The sequence below is a fragment of the Diceros bicornis genome, chromosome 31, assembly GCF_020826845.1.
Source record: "Diceros bicornis minor isolate mBicDic1 chromosome 31, mDicBic1.mat.cur, whole genome shotgun sequence".
In the NCBI taxonomy this organism is placed as follows: Eukaryota; Metazoa; Chordata; class Mammalia; order Perissodactyla; family Rhinocerotidae; genus Diceros; species Diceros bicornis.
Genome location: NC_080770.1, coordinates 32,076,608 through 32,096,390, shown reverse-complemented (window position 1 = coordinate 32,096,390; position 19,783 = coordinate 32,076,608). Strand labels below are relative to the sequence as shown.

The 19,783-nt window shown below is 38.7% G+C and overlaps 2 protein-coding genes across 2 annotated transcripts in view; one reads left to right on the top strand and one right to left on the bottom strand.

Moving 5' to 3' along the window:
• Positions 1-1,015: 1,015 nt before the first annotated feature.
• On the bottom strand, positions 1,016-2,599 carry RAG2 (recombination activating 2). The gene has a single exon (XM_058527656.1). It carries the CDS (start codon positions 2,597-2,599, stop codon positions 1,016-1,018), a length of 1,584 nt encoding a protein of 527 aa, XP_058383639.1.
• A 6,169-nt stretch (positions 2,600-8,768) lies between these two features.
• Positions 8,769-19,783, top strand: part of IFTAP (intraflagellar transport associated protein) — a 60,868-nt gene continuing 49,853 nt past the window's right edge. Inside the window, exon 1 of the mRNA XM_058527133.1 lies at positions 8,769-8,910. The gene's annotated coding sequence lies outside the window, so the exon portion shown is untranslated. The remainder of the gene's footprint in view (positions 8,911-19,783) is intronic.

Genomic DNA, 19,783 nt, shown 5'->3' with positions numbered 1-19,783 from the left:
TCTAGCAAGTATCTAATTGAACCTTAGCAAGATCTCTGGCTTTATAATCTTCACTGGCAGCAAACTCCACATATTAACTAGACACAGACACACACAAATTTATTTTTTCCTCATTTAAAATCTTCTACCTGTTATCTTTAGGAAATTCTTTAAGCTTTTATTATTCAGGGAAAAAATAAACAATACTATTCTTCTCCGCGAGATTGATTTGGTGGTCCTTTCCTAGTGTACGCTCACTCATTTCCCTTTTTCAGAACACTAAGTAGAAGTGGACTTGGGTTTTAATTAAATCTCTCAAAGAATTGATTTAAGTGACTGGCTTTGATTTATCATCTCTGCACCATGTGGTAGGGGGATCCTTTGAAGAAAGTGCATGCAGATAACTTGATAAAATGTAACAACCTTGATGTAAATTCCTTTTCTCTTCCTTCATGTCAATGGAGACTATCTATCTATCATACATCTATCATCTGTCTGTCTATCTATCTATCTTCTTACATAAGCTATAAAGAACTTCTTCGATTCATGGGCATAATCATGCAGCCAACTTAGAGGTGTATAAAGAACACTAGTGTGCATACAGGTGATCTCAGTTTTAACTTTTAGCTAACCACCAAATTATTATATTGCATGAAATAATTCATTTAATTCTTTTAGGTGTTTGTTTCTTTACTGGCTTAATTTTGTCTTAACTACTCTATAGCTTATTTGTTATCAAAATCATCTAAGGGATATAAGTATAACTTTATTATTATTACTGCTTCTGTATTTAAGATTCCTTGAATGAACAAACTCAGATCAGAAATTCTCATTTAAGATACCTGTGAGTAAAATATTTTCAGATATTTAGCATTGTATTATAAGTACCTTTTGCTGGCACTTAATTATTATAACTAAAAGAAAACATAGATATTTTCAATAAACAAAAATAGGAATATAATTTTTATTATTGTCATGATTCTTTAAAATAGATTTAAAAATTTGATGCACTTGAATCTAAAAGACTTTTGTGAAACTAATCAAACAACCTTCTAAGAAAGGATTTCTTGGCAGGAGTCAAAATTTTCCCAGAACCTTTTTTGTGGAGGGGTTTCAGTGGGGGCTTTTTTAAGGGTAGGACTTTTTTGGGGGTTTGCAGTGCTCTCGCTATCTCCACGTGCTCATTGCAGTAATACTTGTTGCTTCCTTCTGATAGATGGATGAGCGTGCGTTCTGCCAGATCCATGCACTGGGCATGGACCCAGTGCCCATCTCCATGAGAGCAGAGGATCATGGCAGGTTTGTTGAGCTCAGTTGAATAGAATGGTACCCAAGTGTTGATATCTACATCACAAGTAGGGCAGCATGTAATCCAGTAGCCCGTCTCAGACTCATCTTCTTCATCATCTTCATTATAGGTGTCAAATTCATCATCACCATCAAAACTATTTGCTTCTGCACTGAAACAAAATTCTTCTGAGTCTTCAAAGGGAGTGGAGTCCCCTGGGTCTTCTGTTGATGTCTGACTGTTTGTGAATGTTTTCTGATCTTCATTCACATCGTCTTCAGCACATTTCAACATGTAGAAATAGAATGCTTCTGAAAGAGCCTGTTTATTGTCTCCCGGTATGCCGAGGAAAACGGTTCCATTTCCCATGTTGCTTCCAAACCATATCTTGCTGTGCTTAATATCTGGGGTCCAATCTGGGGTCTCCATCTCACGAATTTCTATCTTGTTGTCCTCAAAAGAGACAATGTTGCAGACCATTCTTTTTTGATTTTCAAACTGATAGCCACCAACAATAACAAATTCATCATCATTTATTTGAGTCAGGATTGCGCTCGAGACAGAGATTCCTCCCGGCAAGACTGAGCAATTCACTGCTGGGCTACCCAGGGGGAGATCAACCCTTATTCTGTACAGGTTGGCAGGGCGGATGTTATTGGCAAGTGAATGTCCTCCTAAAATATAAATGGTATCATTTCTGGCAATGGAGACATGAAAAGATAGCCCATCCTGAAGCTCTGGAAGAATGTACGATGTAGAGCACCCAAAGTCAAAATCCACCAAGAAAACACGGGGCAGGCAGTCAGCTACGCTATTCCATTTTTCTGTGGTTCTTTGGGCAGAAGGAATGTATGACCGTCCTCCAAAGAGAACACCCATACTTTTCCCTCGACTATACACCACATCAATGGAATGACCATATCTGGCTTCAGGAACATCTCCTACCAAGTCCCTCTCCGTGCAGCGAAAGGTAACTTTTTTGTTGTTCTTGCAAATGACAGACATGACATAAATCTTATCTGAAAGCTCATTGTTTGGTGTTTTCCCTCCATGGATGATATATTGATGCTTTTCAGACTCTAAGCTGCCTTTGAATGTGCAAGTGGCTGGGTAGCGAAGAGGAGGAAGGTAGCAAGAATCCTTAGAGAAAGCTGTAGGCTTCAGTTTGAGGTGGTTATGCTTTATGTCGAAATGGAAAACTCCAGTGGGGCAGGACCTTTTGGGCCAGCCTTTTTGGCCGAAGAAGAAAACCTGCCCATCAAAGTTCATCAGTGAGAAGCCTGGTTGAATTAAGGCTATGTTATTACCAACTGTTATCATCTGTAGTGACATATTTTCTGATGGTGAGTAGATCTTTTATCTAAAAGAATTACAAAAAAAAAATAATTGAGTTACTCTATCTCTTCATATAAATCATTGTGTTTAGATCCTCTCATATGTAAAAAGTATGTTAAAAAAAAAATGTTCTCGGGCCGGCCCAGTGGCACAAGCGGTTAAGTGCGCGTGCTCCGCTGTGGCAGCCCAGGGTTCGCCGGTTCGGATCCCAGGTGTGCACTGAGACACCGCTTGTCAAGCCATGCTGTGGTGGCGTCCCATATAAAGTGGAGGAAGATGGGCATGGATGTTAGCCCAGGGCCAGTCTTCCTCAGCAAAAAGAGGAGGATTGGCAGATGTTAGTTCAGGGCTGATCTTCCTCAAAAAAAAAAAGAATGTTCTCCCACAAGCTTGGAGTGGGGCCTGATTAGCAAAATCTACTAAGCCAGGTAAGCAAAGAGCCACAGCACCCTCCTGACTACTACAATCCCAGCAGCTGGGACATGTTTTAGACATGGACTCTTCTCCCTTAGATTTCTGGGAATTGTAGTCCCTTTTCTTTAAAGATTCACCACTTGTCAGTAGAAAAAACTACATCTCCCGGCAATCCCGTTCTCTATCCCTGTGGCTACAATAGTTTGTCTTAGTTGCTCCCAGACAGGAGACTCCTAGGATGTGTCTCTGAATAAAGACGCCAGAAGTGCCAAGTGACTAGGTGGGAGCCAAGGCGGAAAATTGGGGAACGGGAGGTGACAGTGGCTGACTCAGACCCAACAACCGGTCACGGGAAAGCTGCAGCACCAGAAAGGGCGACAGGCGACCCTCTGCCCCGCTGTTGCCGGTGCCTCTCCCCGGGGACTCTTAAACAGGTGACCCTGCCGGAAGCACAACTGCCTCTGGCCTGAGCGCGGTTGCCTGGAAACCGCAGCCTGGAGGGACGCCCCGGCCGAGCTGTCGCTGCGGAGTCCTGCCTGGACGCTTTGGGGCTCGACTCAGAATTGCACCCCTGAGTATCCTGAGGTCGCTGGGGTAGGGGGTTGGGGGCGGGGTGGGAGGCACCGAGGTTACAAAAGCTGTGACTATTTTACGGAACCAAAAGATCTGACTAGCCGCCGTGCAGGGGAGAAGTGACCGGATGGTGACTTGGCCCACGCCGAGATTTAGTCATGGAAGTGCAGAAGTTAGACTTGAGCGAGTGCCACGCCAAAGGCTCTTTGTTTTCTCAACTGCTCGTGCTCCTGTTTTTAGGCTTCTTTTAGGGAAGCAGAGAAGGTTCCTAAACACCTCTCTCTCCCCCTCCCTCCCTCCCTCTCACCTACCCTTCCTACGTTTTTTTAGATAGGAAAATAGTGGCTGTTACTTCAGCTCTCTCTTTCCGGCCCCAAAATTTTGAAGTAATTCTTTAGTAATTCTGTAGCAAGCAGGCACTAAGCAAAGAAGTGCCGGAATTACTCAGAATTTAATATTTGTACTATCATGTTTTTTTTTTTTAAAGGTATTTACTAGATGAAGTAAGCTTGATACATTTTTATTTTATTATTACCTACCTTAGACAGATGTCACGAGCCTTCATGTGAAATACACCCCCTGTTGGAGAGTGAAGTCCTAGGCACCAAAGGTTAAAGGAAACAAAATAGCACAGATTCCTTGACTTTTAAGAGTAAATTGTTAATATGCATCAAAAACAGTATAGAACAGCGATAAGAGGACTCGGACCACTGACTGGCTAGATGAAATCCTGGTTCCGTCACTTACTAACCACATGACCTGGGGCAAGTAATTTAACCTCTCTGTGCCTCAGTTTCCTCATCTGTAAAATGAGATAATTGTACCTACCTCACAGGTTGATGAAAGTTATGATTAGTAATTAATACATGTAAAGCTCTTAGAACAGGGCTTTGCATATAGTTATGATGATTATGTCTGAACTTATTAAAAGTAAGGTTGTTCATGCACAATTGCCTGCCAGTCACGGAAGATGATATTTATAATGTTGGAGATGATTAGAAGGGCTTTAGGCTCTGGGAATCTGCTCAGTGGGTGTAGACTGGGAATTTTTTAGACTAATGAGAATTGGATGAGCATATACCATGGAGGTGCTGGTGGTGAGTTCAATTTAAATAGGAAATATTTCATTCTCCTTGTTACCTTTCTCTACTCCCTCATTTAATATGCAGACTCTGAAGTTGGATTGTCCAAGTCCAAATTTGGGCTCTAAAACTTAGTTGCTGTGGACAGGTTATTTTCTCTCTGTTCTTTCTTATCTGCAAAATGGGGCTAATATTAGTACCTATTCATTGGGTTGTTTTGAAGAATAAATGGAATAACACGTGTAAATCACATAGCACAGTGCCTGGCACATAGTAACATTCAATACATGTTAATTGATACTGTCATTTATTTTTATTCCCCCTGCAAATGTTCTGTGGACCATTTAGAATCTGAGGAGGTGTTGGTGGGCTTGCCTTGAAGTACTTCTGTAGATCTGATGTAATTAATTGCTAAATATCCTCTTCTACTTCTTATTTTTAGTTTACTTGGGAGATTCCTCAGGGTGTGATTTTTTTGTGTGTGAGGAAGATTTGCCCTGGGCTAACATCCGTGCCCATTTCCTCTACTTTATGTGGGATGCTTGCCACAGCAAGGCTTGACAAGCAGTGTGTTGCTCCACGCCCAGGATCCGAACCTGGGAACCCTGGGCTGCCAAAGTGTAGTGCATGAACTTAACCGCTACCCCACCAGGCCGGACCAGAAGGTGTGATATTTTAATAATCATCTTCTGGGTTATGAAGCCAAGTGAGGACATGGTGAATGAGAGAGATTATCACTAATGTTATGAAAGCAAGCCTCTCTCTTCCTCAGACCGTGGTGGTTTGTAGGTTCAGCAACTTGCCCTCCTTGTGAAATAACCTGGGCAATCGTTTCCTTTATTCACGGCCTGTCCAAGTATGCATAAGAGAAGGCATCTGTGCAACTAAGGAAATGCTCTCCGTAGGAACTAAACGGAAATAATATTGACCCTCAATTCAGTTAATGGAAACCATAAGCGATTACATTCAGCATGACATGCGGTGATTGTCAGAGTTGCCCACTTTTGGGTGGAGGGAGCACTAAAGCCAAAGCCTGCTTGTTTCAAACTCCTATGAAGACTGTTAGGACATAAAGGAAGCCATATGAGGGTGATGGATTCCAGACCCCAAGGGGTGACATACACCAAGAACACTTGCTTTAAAAAAAATGCTTTAAAAAAAGTTTCCATTGTAGCCCACTGGCTTCAGTTTAAGGTTGTCATAGGGATTTTGGCTTCTCATAAGTGAAAATATGATTATTGTAGATTAAACAGAACCCTTTTCTTGGGCAAGACATAAGGAATACTACCCATTTTTGTAGCTTAGTTGGGGTCCCTAAAGATTTCTGACCTGTTCTCCCTTTGGTGCCCTGCTGTTCGCTCACCTCATAATTTTGGGGTCCTAAAAAGAGTGGTAAAGTTTACTACTGTTAAGATGAATTAACTCCTCTTGTAGCACAGTTCAAGTATTTGTGTATTTAATTTTTAGATTACCCATTTTAAACCATGACTAGATGACTTATATATTGAAAGAATAAATAGGAACATTGAAAATGTTTTCACATTATTTTGCCATATTTATTTAACTTTTTAAATTTTGCTTTACTGACTTAAATATGTTTTCACTGGAGTAGACTCTTGTATATTTTCCATGGTTTTAATGTGACCGTATTAGTCACAACCTGGTTTTTAAAAGATTTTTGAAAGGTTATACTCGAGCTAAAATAATCCATGAAGTGCTTTTCTTTAAATAGGCTGGATAAAAACAGGCAGATTTTAAAAAAAGAGGACACTATTCTTCAACTGAAGGAAGTTTCAAAGTCAATACATTAAAGATTGTTCTTAAAAGACAGGACTATAGGACCAATAAATTTGTACAATTTCCCAACCCCGTGCTAACGTTCCTCTGAAGGGAGATTTTCCTTTATTCACAGTGAAGTGAGGGCATAGTGAGAATCAAAAGAGGACGGATAGTGTGAGGTCTGGGTTTGTAGTTTCCTGTGTCTCAACTGACTTTTTCCTCCCAGTGAAAGGGACTGTGCTCTGAATCCTTAAATCTTACTGATCGTGTTGCCCATGTTTTCCTGACTGCTCCAAAATAGCAGGTAACCTCAGGTACCTACAGTCATTGAGTGCATGAGTTAACACTACCTTGCACGGTTAATCAGGTTGGAGTCATACGTTTTTTGATTTTTTGCTGGCAGGAAAACCAGGATTAGGTCTTCCTTCTGACACTTATGCCAGAGAGGCGTTTATGCACTAAGATCAATACGTAGGCTCTGATGCCACAGGAGTTAAATCTTTGCAGCAGCCTGAGACCAGAAAGCCCCAGTTTCCAAATTCTCATCATCCCTTCCCCATCTGGACACCCAATCCACCTGTAACTAACACGCTGCTGAAGGGTGGCATTGTCTTTCCCTTAAGTTGACCAACCTAGGCTCCCGTCTTTTAGCTTTGGTAGAAATGAAGGTATTGGACCTACCTGAGGGCCAGAGGGGCTGCTCGCCCCTCTCTGAATCTTTGCCGCTAAACCGGGTATTAACTGTCAGCACTTGGGGAAGCTTCTCTGACTGCCCACTCTGACCGAGGCAAGCAGAAGGCTGATGGTAGAGAGTACGTGTGTGCTACAGATGTTCCAGTGAACACTGAGCTAAGGGAGTAACTGACTGTGACCTTTTTTTTTTTTCTTTAGATGGTTGAGGGAGATATCTGCCAGGGCGTACCCTCAAGATTTAACTATTTCCTTACTGGGGAACAATGGAAATGCAATGTACTGTTTGTCTGTAAAGACACAGAAAAAAAATCTGGTTGAAACCTGATTTATATTTTTATTAACAACATTTTAGAAAAACACAGATGAAAGTGAATATAATTACTGTAATTCAATCAGTACTATTATGAATCAAATGGGAAATTATTTTTTCTAAAGCAGAGACTACTAACACCAATGTCAGTTATTTTGACTTTGAATTGCTCTTTAAGGGTCTTGTTTTCTTTAATGCAAGGCTCAGAAGGAGTTCTAATTATTGGAGGCCTTCCGCCAGCTTTGTATCAGGGAGCCGCTGTGTGATATTGTGCAGTGGAATGATTGAGAAAATGGGCTTTGGAGTCAAGCCAACCTGGCTTTCTCTGCCAGCTCTGCCGTTTCCCAGGTGGAGTCATCTTAATCCTTAAGCCTCTGTTTCCTCATCTCTGAAATGGAGATAATAGAAATATTTACCTCAAAAGATTGTTGCAAGAAGATTAAATGAGATAATATCTTAACGTGCTCAGCCAAGGAAGATAGTCCACAGTGGTCTTAGGAATTAAAATCTATGTTGGTAGGCTCCCCTGCTCCCACCCCAAAGTTTCACAGTCAAAGGAAGAATAAACAAAAGGTGGCAGGAGTTGACTTAATTTTTTAATAGACTTTATTTTTAAAGCAGATTTAGGTTCACTACAAAATTGAGTGGAAGATTTCCCGTACAGAGATTTCCCATATATACCTCCTGCCCCCAGGTGTGCACAGCGTCCCCCATTATCAGCATCCCCCACCAAAGGTACATTTGTTACAATTGATGAACCTACATAGACACATCATTATTACGCAAAGTCACAGTTCACATTAGGGTTCACTCTTTGTGTTATATAGTCTGTGGGTTTGGACAAGTCTATAATGACATGTATCCCACAGAATAGTTTCACTGCCCTAAAAATATTCTGTGCTCCTCCTATTCATCCCTCCCTACTCCCAACCCCTGGCAACCACTGATCTTTTTACTGTCCATAGTTTTGCCTTTTCTAGAATGTCCTATAGTTGGAATCATATATCATGTAGCCTTTTCAGATTGGCTTCTTTCACTTAGTAATATGCATTTAAGTTTCTTCCATGTATTTTCAAGGCTTCATGACTCGTTTCTCTTTAGCACTGCATAATACTCCCTTGTCTGGATGTACCACAGTTTATTTATCCATTCTCATATTGAAGGACATCTTGGCTGCTTCCGGGTTTTGGCAATTATGAACAAAGCTTATATAAACATCCACGTGCAGGTTTTTGTGTGGACATAAGTTTTCAACCCCTTTGGGTAAATACCAAGGAGCATGATTGATGGGTCAAATGGTAAGTGTATGTTCTGTTTTGTAAGAAACTGTCAAACCGTCTTCTAAAGTGGCTGTATGATTTTGTATTCCCACCAGCAATGAATGAGAGTTCCTGTTGCCGTACATCCTCGTCAGCATTTGGTGTTGTCAGTGTTCTAAATTTTGGCCATTGTAATAGGTATGTAGTGGTATCTTGTTGTTTTAATGTGCATTTGCCTTATGACATATGATGTGGAGCATCTTTTCATGTGCTTCTTTGGTATCTGTATATCTTCTTCAGTCAAGTGTCTGTTAAGGTCTTTGGCCCGTTTTTTAATTCAGTTTGTTTTCTTATTGCTGAATTTTAAGAGTTCTTTGTGTATTTTGGATAACAGTCCTTTATCAGATGCGTCTCTTACAAATATTTTCTCTAAGTCTGTGGTTTTTCTTTTCTTTCTTTTGTCAGTGTCTTTCATAGAGCAGAAGTTTTCAATTTTAATGAAGTCTAGCCTAGCAATTATTTCTTTCATGGATTGTGCCTTCGGTGTTGCATCTAAAAAGTTGTTGCCATACCCAAGGTCACCTGAGTTTTCTTCTGATATTATCTTCTAGGAGCTTTATAGTTTTGCATTTTATGTTTGGGTCTGCCACCCATTTTGAGTTAATTCTTGTGAAGGGTGTAAAGTCTGTGGATACATTCATTTTTTTGCATGTGGATGTCCAGTTGTTCCAGCACCATTTGTTGAAAAGACTATCTATGCTTCATTTTATTGTCTTTTCTTCTTTGTCGAAGATCAGTTAACTGTATTTATGTGGGTCTATTTCTGGGCTCTCTATTCTGTTCCATTGATCTGTTTTTCTATTGTTTCACCAATACCACACTGTCTTGATTACTAGCTGACTTAATTTTAAAACAATTCATTAACATCAAGGGGCCAGCCTGGTTGCGTAGTGGTTAAGTTTGTGCACTTGGCTTTGGTGGCCGAGGGTTCGCTGGTTTGGATCCCGGGCACGGACCTACACACCACTCATCAAGGCATGCTGTGGCAGTGTCCCACATGCAAAGTAAAGGAAGATGGGCACAGATGTTAGCTCAGGGCCAATCTTCCTCAAGCAAAACGAGGAAGATTGGCAACAGGTGTTAGCTCAGCGGCAATCTTCCTCACCAAAAAAAAACACAAGAAAACAAAAAAACATAAAACAGTTACATCAAGGAAAATATATACCACCCATTAAGCCCGTCACCTAACCATAAAATTTTTCATTTCTTTGTGCTCTATTCTAATTTTTATCCAAATAGATACACGTTTTTACATAATTATAATGAGAATGCATTTAAATTGTTTTATCTTTTAAATATAACATTATTTCATATACACTATGAAATGTGTATTTTATTTCCACCTTTGTAATTTTTAATAAGTTGCCTAAAATTCCATTAAGTAAATGTAACATAGTTTATCTGACCATCCATTATTATTGGTCATTTAATCAATTTCCATGTGGCTTAGATGATAGAATGCAGTGGTCCGAGGTAGATAGATCTGGATCTGAGTCTCTGTTCTGCCACTAACTGGCTGAATGACCTTTTTGAGTTTCAGTTTCCTCATCTCTAAAATGTGGACGATACCTGCTTTATTGTGAGGATTAATGGATGTAAAGTGTCTGGTATAAAGAGTGTACTCAACGAATCTTGTGTAATGATGATGATGCTCTAAATATATTGTATAAGTGACTATTTTCATTTCTTTGAAAAATATTAGGATATATTTTCAGGGTAGACTTTTTTTTTTTAAACTGTTGCTTGGTTGATTCTCATCATTTGAAATGTTGGTCCTTCCTTTAAAAAAGCATCATTATCTCTTCTAGTTACTTCCATGACGATTTTTTCTTTGCAGAAGAGTATTGGGTGATTCTCTTATTTATGGTGTTATGTAATAATGATTATGGTACTTGAAATTCCAGCAACAAAGATAGCTCTCAGAAAGTTGAAGTATTGGATATCTCCACAGTAAATATAAAATAAGGAACACAACACAGAAACCACCGATAGGTTTTGGCAAGTGTTTCAGCCTTTGCATGTTACTAATGCCCAAAACAGGCAGTTTGTAGCATAACCTTTAGTTGCTGAGTGGGTTAGTTGTTTCCTGAAGAAACTAGAAATTAGCCACATGTTTGGAACTGGATTTGAAAACCCTGAGCCCTTGCCACGCCATTAGGAGAGCCTTAAACCTGATGTCAGTCAAGGTCTCTGGTCTACCAAAGTCCTCAGCACAGAAACCAAATGTGAAATAGTAAACAATACTTGTGGAACGTCCATCGTGTACAGAGTCATGTGGAGAATTAGAAAAAAAGATTACAGACAGGTCCAGCCCTTAAGAAACGTACTTGATAGTAGGATGAAGCAACTTTTGATTGTAGAATCACAGTCTTCCTATAGTCACCCTTAAAAGTTCACCAAGAAATCACAATTAGAGGTTACTCTGCCCATTCTTAAACCTTGAGACAGAATCAAATTCAAGCTCCTACTGAAATGTATTGATTTCTCCTACCTTAAATGCAAGGACAGCAGACAAAGAATACAAGTCAGTGTAATTGCAGAATAAAATAATTTTTATTCCACGGGGTAGATAAATGAATTTGTAACAGTAATTGAATGAAAAGGAAGCATAATTAGAGAAAAATAGAATGTCAGAGATGGAAGACAACTTCAAGTCCAGTCCCTTTATTTTTACATTCAAACTACCGAAGGGAGAAAAGTTAAATAACTTGACAAGAGTGACACAGCTGCGGGGGTGTGTGTACATGGTGGGCTGAGGGAGGCAGGGCTGAAACACTCCCCTGTAAGCTCATGACGGTGGCTTTCAGGAAATGCAGTGCACTCTCAAGCATTTCCATTCCCATTTTATAAATGGAGACACAACTTAAATTACATTGTTGCTCAATGAGTTAATAAGGTCGTTTGAGATAAGGGCAGTGGCAACTTTTCATAGCATTTGGATAGGCATAGGCAGTTTTTACTTTTTTTAATAAGTGGCTGATTTTTAAGGAAATAATGTAAATAGTATAGGAAAGGGAGATGTTTGGCTTGTTGAATGAATCCCACAATAGGAGCCACAACTGAAACTGGCAAAGAGGAGAAAAGAGGAAGCAAAAGGAAATATATAGAAGGAAGCAATCTACAGTTAGTGTGATGGATTGTCAAGAGAAGAACATCACAAATGACTTGCCATTTTTTTATTTAAAGCAATTAATTAAATATGGCCACTTGATCAGAATGGCTGATATTTTCCTATGTCCATGTTCTCTGATTTAAGATGGACTCTGCTGTAAAATAAAATGGAGAAAAATTTTAGAGGTGTTTTACAATGTTGTACTAGAAAAAAAATTCACTTAAAAATTTTATGTTTAGAAAGGAGAGAATTTGTCTCTTAATTTCTGCCTGAGTATAGAAACCATGTTGCAAAAAGAAATTTTTATGTGTATGTGTATGTTATGCTGTGTACACTGAGGCAAAATTGCAAATAAAATGCAGAGAGAAATTGGAAGGTAGGGATGCACTGTATTACCTCTTAAAACCCATTTATTATTCCACAGTCATGGGAATTTAGAATCAAAAATAGCCGAGAAATATTTCTTTAAAATCTTATTTCTTTTAAGAGAATGGCAAGCAAAAAGGTCGATTTTATTTGCAAGATCTGGCATTTTGAAACACTTCGAAATGCATTCCTGCGAGCAGAGTTGATTCAGTTCGATTGGTCTACACCTGCTCCTAACTATTTATGCAGGTTTTGCTTTCAAGCAGGCTTTCTGGTGTTGTCAGAGTGGTGTGCACTGTGCAGGTGGCTGACGGGCTCAGGAGGCGGGAGAGAAGGGGATGACTTGAGTAAAGGGTGGATGCTTTGTGTCACAGCTGTTATGCAACTCAGATTAAAAAAAAGCATTAATGGGACATTGCATTCCATGTGAAGGTGGGAATACAATTGGGCTAATAAATCTTTTATATTGAAATATTATCACATGATTATAGAGCTATAAAGTTGACTCAGAAACTCCACTGCCTTACAGAGTCACAGCTTTATCAGGGGCCTCGAGAAAATGTTCACTGAAACTCTCTCTGTTATTGTCTGTAACTCACTGATGTAGTTGGTACCATTTCTGAGGATAGGAGATCAGTTCTGAGTATGGTTGAAATATGTGTATTATGCATTTTTCTTGATAAATGTACTAGTCTAGAGGTCAGTTAATGTGCTTGTAGGAGTTTTGTTAGGGGGTGAAGGTAGGGTATTTACCTGTAATTACACACAATTTAAATTTTTCAAAAAAGCAAGTAAACAAAAATGGTAGTAAAAAGGTAATGTTCCTGATTTCAAAAACAATGAGTTTTCTGAAATCTGCCTTATGGGTATTTTCTTCAGATTCTATGTCCACAGGTAATCTGCTTTTTTTTTTGGTGAGGAAGATTGACCCTGAGCTAACATCTGTACTGGTCTTCCTCCACTTTGTATGTGGGTTGCTGCCACAGCATGGCTAATGAGTAGTGCAGGTCCGCGCCTGGGATCTGAGCCCACGAACCCTGGGCCACTGAAGCAGAGCACGCCGAACTTAACCACGGCACCACCAGGCTGGCCCTGTAATCTGCTTTTTAAAAAAATGATGGTGTGAGTAGGGAGAGGAAGTTCAAAAGCTTAACGTTTGCATTTTTCTTTGTTTACTGGAATTGGTAACTGTGTAATTGAAAACAGTCTAATACTCAGTTGACCTGCCTCAGTGAGTCAATGCAGACATTTCTGGATTGACTTAAACAGCTTGGAGGAAGAGTGTATTTTGGGAAAATAAAATTGATTTTGTACTGTCTGTTGATGAACAGCGAGGTTTAATGAATGACAGCCTCAAGAAACCTCATTACAGTAGCTTGGATTGATGTGCAGGAAAGGAAAGCAAATTTTTCAAGAGGAAAGTTTCTGCTTAAACATGTAATTTTATAGATTAGTATTATTCCCATCCCCCAGAGCTTTCTGCAGGGGGAAAACAACACGCCTGGGTTCCAACATTCTTGGGTAAACTTTTAGTAATAATTTTCTTTTCCTAAATCTCTTTTGCCTTAATTGGCTTACCCATCTTCCCCTTCTCCCCTTCCCTGCTTTTTAAACTTCTAATTTTGAAATAATTGTAGAGTCACAGGATAGATTCACATGAGGTTGCAAGGAAATGTACAGGGAGATGCCATGCAACATTGGTCCAGCCCTCCACAATGTTAACATCTCGTATGCCTGTAGTACAACAAAAAAATCGGGAAATTGATATTGGTACCATCCACAGAGCATATTCAGATTTCACAGTTATACCTACACTCAATGCTGTGTGTGTGTGTGTAGCTCAACTATATCACGTCTGTAGTTTTGCATCACCACCACCACAATCAAGATACTCAGCTGTACCACCACTACAGGACTCGTGTTACCCCTTTATCCACACCCATCCATTCTCCCCTTCCCTAACCCCAGACACCATTAATCTGTTCTCTATCTCTATAATTATGTTATTTCACAAATGTTAAATAAGTGGAATCATGCAGTATGTATGTAGTCTTTTGAGATTGGCTTTTTTCACTTAACGTAATTTCTTTGAGGTTCATCCAAGTTATTGCATGAATCAGTAGTTTCTTACTTTTTCTTGCTGAGTAGTATTCCATGGTATGGATGTACCACAGTTTGTTTAACCATTCACTTGTTAAAACACATTTGGGTATTTTCCAGTTTTGAGCTATTATGAGTAAAGCTGTTATAAACTTTCACGTACAAGTTCTTGCGTGGAAATAAGTCTTTATTTCTCTGGGATAAATGCCCAATAGTGCAATTGTTAGTTTGTATGGTAAGTCCACTTTTAGTTTTGAAAGCAACTGCCAAACTCTTTTCCAGAGTGACTGAATTATTTTGTATTGCCACCAGCAATATATGTGTTATCCAGTTTCTCTGCATCCTTGCCAGTGTTTGGTATTATCACAATTTTTTAATTTTAGCCATTCTGGTAAGTGTGTAGTGGTATCTCATTGTGGTTTTAATTTGCATTTCTCCAATGGCTAATGATATTGAATATCTTTTCATGTGATTATTTGCCATTTATATATCCTCTGGTGAAATGTCTGTGCATGTCTTTTCTCCTTTTGTAATGGAATTTTTCTTAAATGTTGAGTTTTGAGAGTTCTTTATAATTCTGTATGCTAGTCTTTTGTTAGATATGTGATTTATATTTTCTCCCAGTGTATAATTTTTCTTTCCATCTTCTTAACAGGATGTTTCACAGAGCAAAGTTTTAATTGTGATGAGGTTTAATTTACCAATTTTTCCTCCTATGGCTCATGCTTTTGGTGTAAAATCTCATAACTCTTTGCCTAGTCCTATGTCCTAAAGATTGTCTGTATTTTTTTCCTGCTTTCTTTATAAAATCCACTATTTTGCCTTCAGATGTTTTTTATCATCCTTATTCCCATTACATTCTTCATTGTTAGATACTTTCACTCAATTCCATATTTTTCTAATTTTAAAATAATCATGAAATGGGTCATCACAGTCATTCCGCTTACAAAAATGGAGTGCTGTATAGAATATGTAGATTATAATCCTCTTTAGGGAAGGGACTAGATCTGTTTCTGTTAAGGCAACATTTGTGATATGTATGTTCATAGTAAGCATGTACTGAACCCACATTTTTTATTAGATACAGTTTTTTTTAGTATAATTGTCATCTTTTTCTCTTTTCCTTAAGGGGAGATTTTTGTCAAGGAAAAAGTATAACTCAGACATGCCCACTTCTAAGACCTCTGCGTAGATGACAGTACAACTTCTCTCTTCTAAAGCTTTGTAGTCAGCAGTCATCCCAAGCCTTTCCTACCTCCCACCAAATGCTCCCTTTAATATTCACTGCAGAGGGTTGTACCTAGGGGAATTTATACAGAAGTCTAGATGTTTGTATTGTCAACTTTTTTGGTGATAATGGAGAATTCTATGCCTTGTAAGTGTTAGAAAAGTCTTGTTGGGAGAAGCTTATAACTTGAAATGCAGTGTATTCTTTGATGCTAGAATTGTATTTTTTTATCTCGTTCTGATAAAAAAACAGTAAAGTTTAGATTTTTTTCTATTTTGTAAGATATGTTTTGTATTTATGCTTTTGTCTTTATTCCTTTTATCTCTTCTTTTGTTTTCTTGTTTGTATTGGCAGGTGCCTAAGACAACGGTGTGTTTATACATGCATGTATGTATATATATAATGTGTATATATATATATATATATAAAATGTATGTGTGTGTTTACATATATATATGCTTTGCCTTAAGGTGTTTTGTTTGTTATTGGGTTCAGAATGTAGTCAGAATTGGAGGCATGGATTCACCCATCCAGAGTGAGATTGCTGCTTTTTGCTTCATTTCCTGCTGACTTCATGTATGCCTTAAAAATCCTAGTCATGAGTATCTCTTTATTGTTTATGATATGAGAACCACATAATACTGCTCAATAGAGTCATTAGTTGACAAAAACCTCACCTGAAGTTTCTTTCCCAAATTCATCCATTTATTCTCTATGATTGGACTAGATGACCTTCAGGTTTTTCTCAACTCTGAGAATCTGTGGCAATTTCTGTCATTGGATTTCTTTCTTTCTTCTTAATATGATCTAAACAACATAAAAAATACTATAGGATGCAAAATAGTTGTAGTTCAGTCAAGGCAGAAGAAATCAGTTCATACCGTCTCCCTTCTATCATATAAATCAATCTGTCCCCTTACAATGTAATTTAGTCTTTTCGAGATTTGCCCATTTTTTAAAATATAAAAGGAGACTGTGGGGGAAGAGGGAGAATCCCCCTCTGCCCTTTCCCTAAAGGTTCTTATGGCTGGCCAAATAATTAACAAGATAGGTTAGCAGGAGAAAATAATACCAAGTTTAATAACATGTATACATGGGAGAAACCATGGACACTGAGTTTCTCAACACAATGGCAGAGATTCTCGTCTTAAATATCATCTTCAGCTAAAGACAAAAGAGGATGTTGGGGGTGGGTGGTGTTTTGGGATTTCAGAGGGGAAGAAGACAATTTACATGAAGAGGGAAATGTAAATGTTTGTCAGACAATGATTTGCAGGGCCGCCTATAGAGAATGTGGCTGGAGAGACAGGAATTATAGTAATCAAGAGTGTGTACATTTAAGTCTTCTTCTTCCATCCCGATAAGAGTTTTCACAGATAAGGTCATCCGCCCCTCTTCCCACTACAGAGAGGGAGCTACCTTTACAAATGTAAATATTTGGTAAAGAGAACTTTGAAAAGAATGGGCTTAGTGAGGATCCTGCCAGTCTGTCTACATGTAGAGTTAAATTCCTTTAGGCAGTTTGGGGGAGGTCAAATGTCTGTCAGAGAAAATAATCAAGGTAAAGAGATATATTTCAGGATGGCCAATTTTGATCTCCCACAAGACCCATCCTGTGAAGTTCCAAGGTTGATGGTTTCATTTCCTTAGGCTAGGTGAATTATTTTGATAACATCCCATTTTACCTTTCAGCACAGCAGGAGATTCTTGTTGAGCAGAACTATGAAAATTTGAGAAAGTGGACTTTCTTAGCCCCTGCACAACTCTTTAAAAATGTCTTATTATTTATTATTTTTAAGTATCAGTGGTAAACCTCACAGTTTTTTAAGAAACCTTTTTTGCAGACATACAACTTTCCGCTGTTAAAAAGCAGGTTACACATTTTGAGAGGAGACTAGCTCATGGTGACTTGTTTCCTAAGGTTTACCACTCCTTACCACTCTTGTCTGAAAGTTGCATTTTGTTTCAATAAGCTGCGTTAAGCAGGGATCTGGAGACAAACGTCACAGATGTGCTAAATCAATGGTGATCATTCCACATATCGTATTTCGTAATAACGTCCTTTCAGAGAGCACACAACACTAACTGGCTTGGGTGGTGGTTAGTTTTATTATTTGACAGTAGAAAGCAGGACTCCAGGAAGATTCTGTGATTCTCTGGCTCTCTCTCAGTGACTAAGTAAGAAGAGAACTGTGGGGAGAGGGAGAATCCCCTCTGCCCTGTCCCTTAATGTTCTTATGGCTGGCCAAATCCTTAACAAGACGGGTTAGCAGGAGAAAATATCACCAAGTTTAATAACATGTATACATGGGAGAAACCACAGACACTGAGTTTCTCAACACAATAGCGGCCATTCTCATCTTAAATACCATCTTCAGCTAAAGACAAAGGAGGATGTTGGGGGTGGTAGTGGTTTGGGATTTCAGAGGGGAAGAAGACAATTCACACGGAGAAGAAAATGTAAATGTTTGTCAGACAATTCTTTACAGGGCCATCTATAGAGAATGTGGCCAGAGAGACAGAAATCACAGTAATCAAGAGTATGTAGATTTCAGTCCTTTTCTTCCATACTGATAAGAGTTTCCAGAGGTAAGGTCATCACCCCCTCTTCCCAATACAGAGGGAGATACCTTTACAAATGTAAATATTTGGTAAACAGAACTTTGAAAAGAGTGGGCTTAGCAAGAACCCTCCCAGTCTGTCACTTGTAGGCTTAAGTTTGGGGGAAGGTTAAAGTTTCTTTCAGAGAAAATAATCAAGGTAAAAAGATATATTTCAGGGTAGCCAATTTGATCTCCCACAGAACCCTGTTCCTAACCAAGCCTGTGGTCTTCATGTGAAATCTAGCAGAGCAATACATCCTCCCTGTGTTTACTCCTGGAGGCTGTGATTGTGAAAGTGTTCCTTATGATTTACTGGTAGATATTCATACACATGTATTTATCATCACAACATGTTCTGGGTCTTTCATGTGGAAGTCTAAGCTTTAAAACATAAAAACCAAACCAAAACAAAGAATCTTGTTATCCAGGAAAGTGTCTCCCCCTCCTTTTTCCTTGTAGAAAAGTACTTAATGATAAAAACACAAATGTACGTGAATGGTAACTGAAAAAGCATTGCTTCCTTCTAGAAAACCACTAAGATTTGCATAAACCACTTGACTGTCTGGTAAATGATTATCTGCTCTGTCAGTCCCTGGGGACTTTTAACATTAGATTATTTATGTTTTTATAGATAAGGAGAGTTCTGCATTTGAAGTGGGTATTTGTTAAACTCTTCAAATAATGAGTTTGTGAAACTGGATTTTCCAAAAGTCTTAAAAAAGTCAATAAAAATATAACCTCTTCTGTACTGTGATAACCACATGAATAAAGTTAAAGGTCTTGAAGAATTTTGAATTTGTGCTGTGCACAGCCTGTTAATTATTTGCCTTTAGTAAAACTGAGAGGTGTTAAGGCTACGTACTCAAAATATACCAATTTGAGAATTGGAAAGGCAGTTTAAAGGAATTTCTATTCTCACCCTGAAAGCATCCACGAGGAGACATTTACAGCAATATGAATCACAACCTGGTTGCTTCTGTTGGTATTTGCTCACTGAAGTAGATTACCTGAGATGGTTTGAGGAAGAGATTGGTATAATACAGTGTTGGAATTTTGCTGGGGTCCAATTCTGGAAAAGCAGATTGACACTGACATTCTTGTAATTAAGTACATGTTCTACTGATAGAGAAATAATGGCCACCTTTGAATTTATCATTCTTTATTACCTAGCAACTGCAAGCATAATTTATTAAACTTTGGATTGCTGAAGGCTGGCAGTGTTACAGGTAAATTTACATAGACCATAACTGATGCTTTTTCCTATATCTAATTTTCGGGTACAAATATCTTGAAACAGTTTCTTTCATTTTGAGTTGGTGCACAGCTACACTTTTTATTTTTACTCGGTTCTTCTACAACACCGAGTTTTATCTAGGGTGGTAATGCACGACAGATTATCTTGATTTATCTTTAGGTAACATCAGTACTTTCAACATAAGAGGGGTCACAGTCATAACAGGTCTTTGTGTAGGCAAAGGACAGAATACTAAGACTGATCCATTATCATCATTGTCATCATCCTGGCTAACATTTCTTGAGGTCCCATTTAATCCTCATAGCAATCCTGTCAGGTACAGGTGGCTTCACAACTCCTTATTTAAA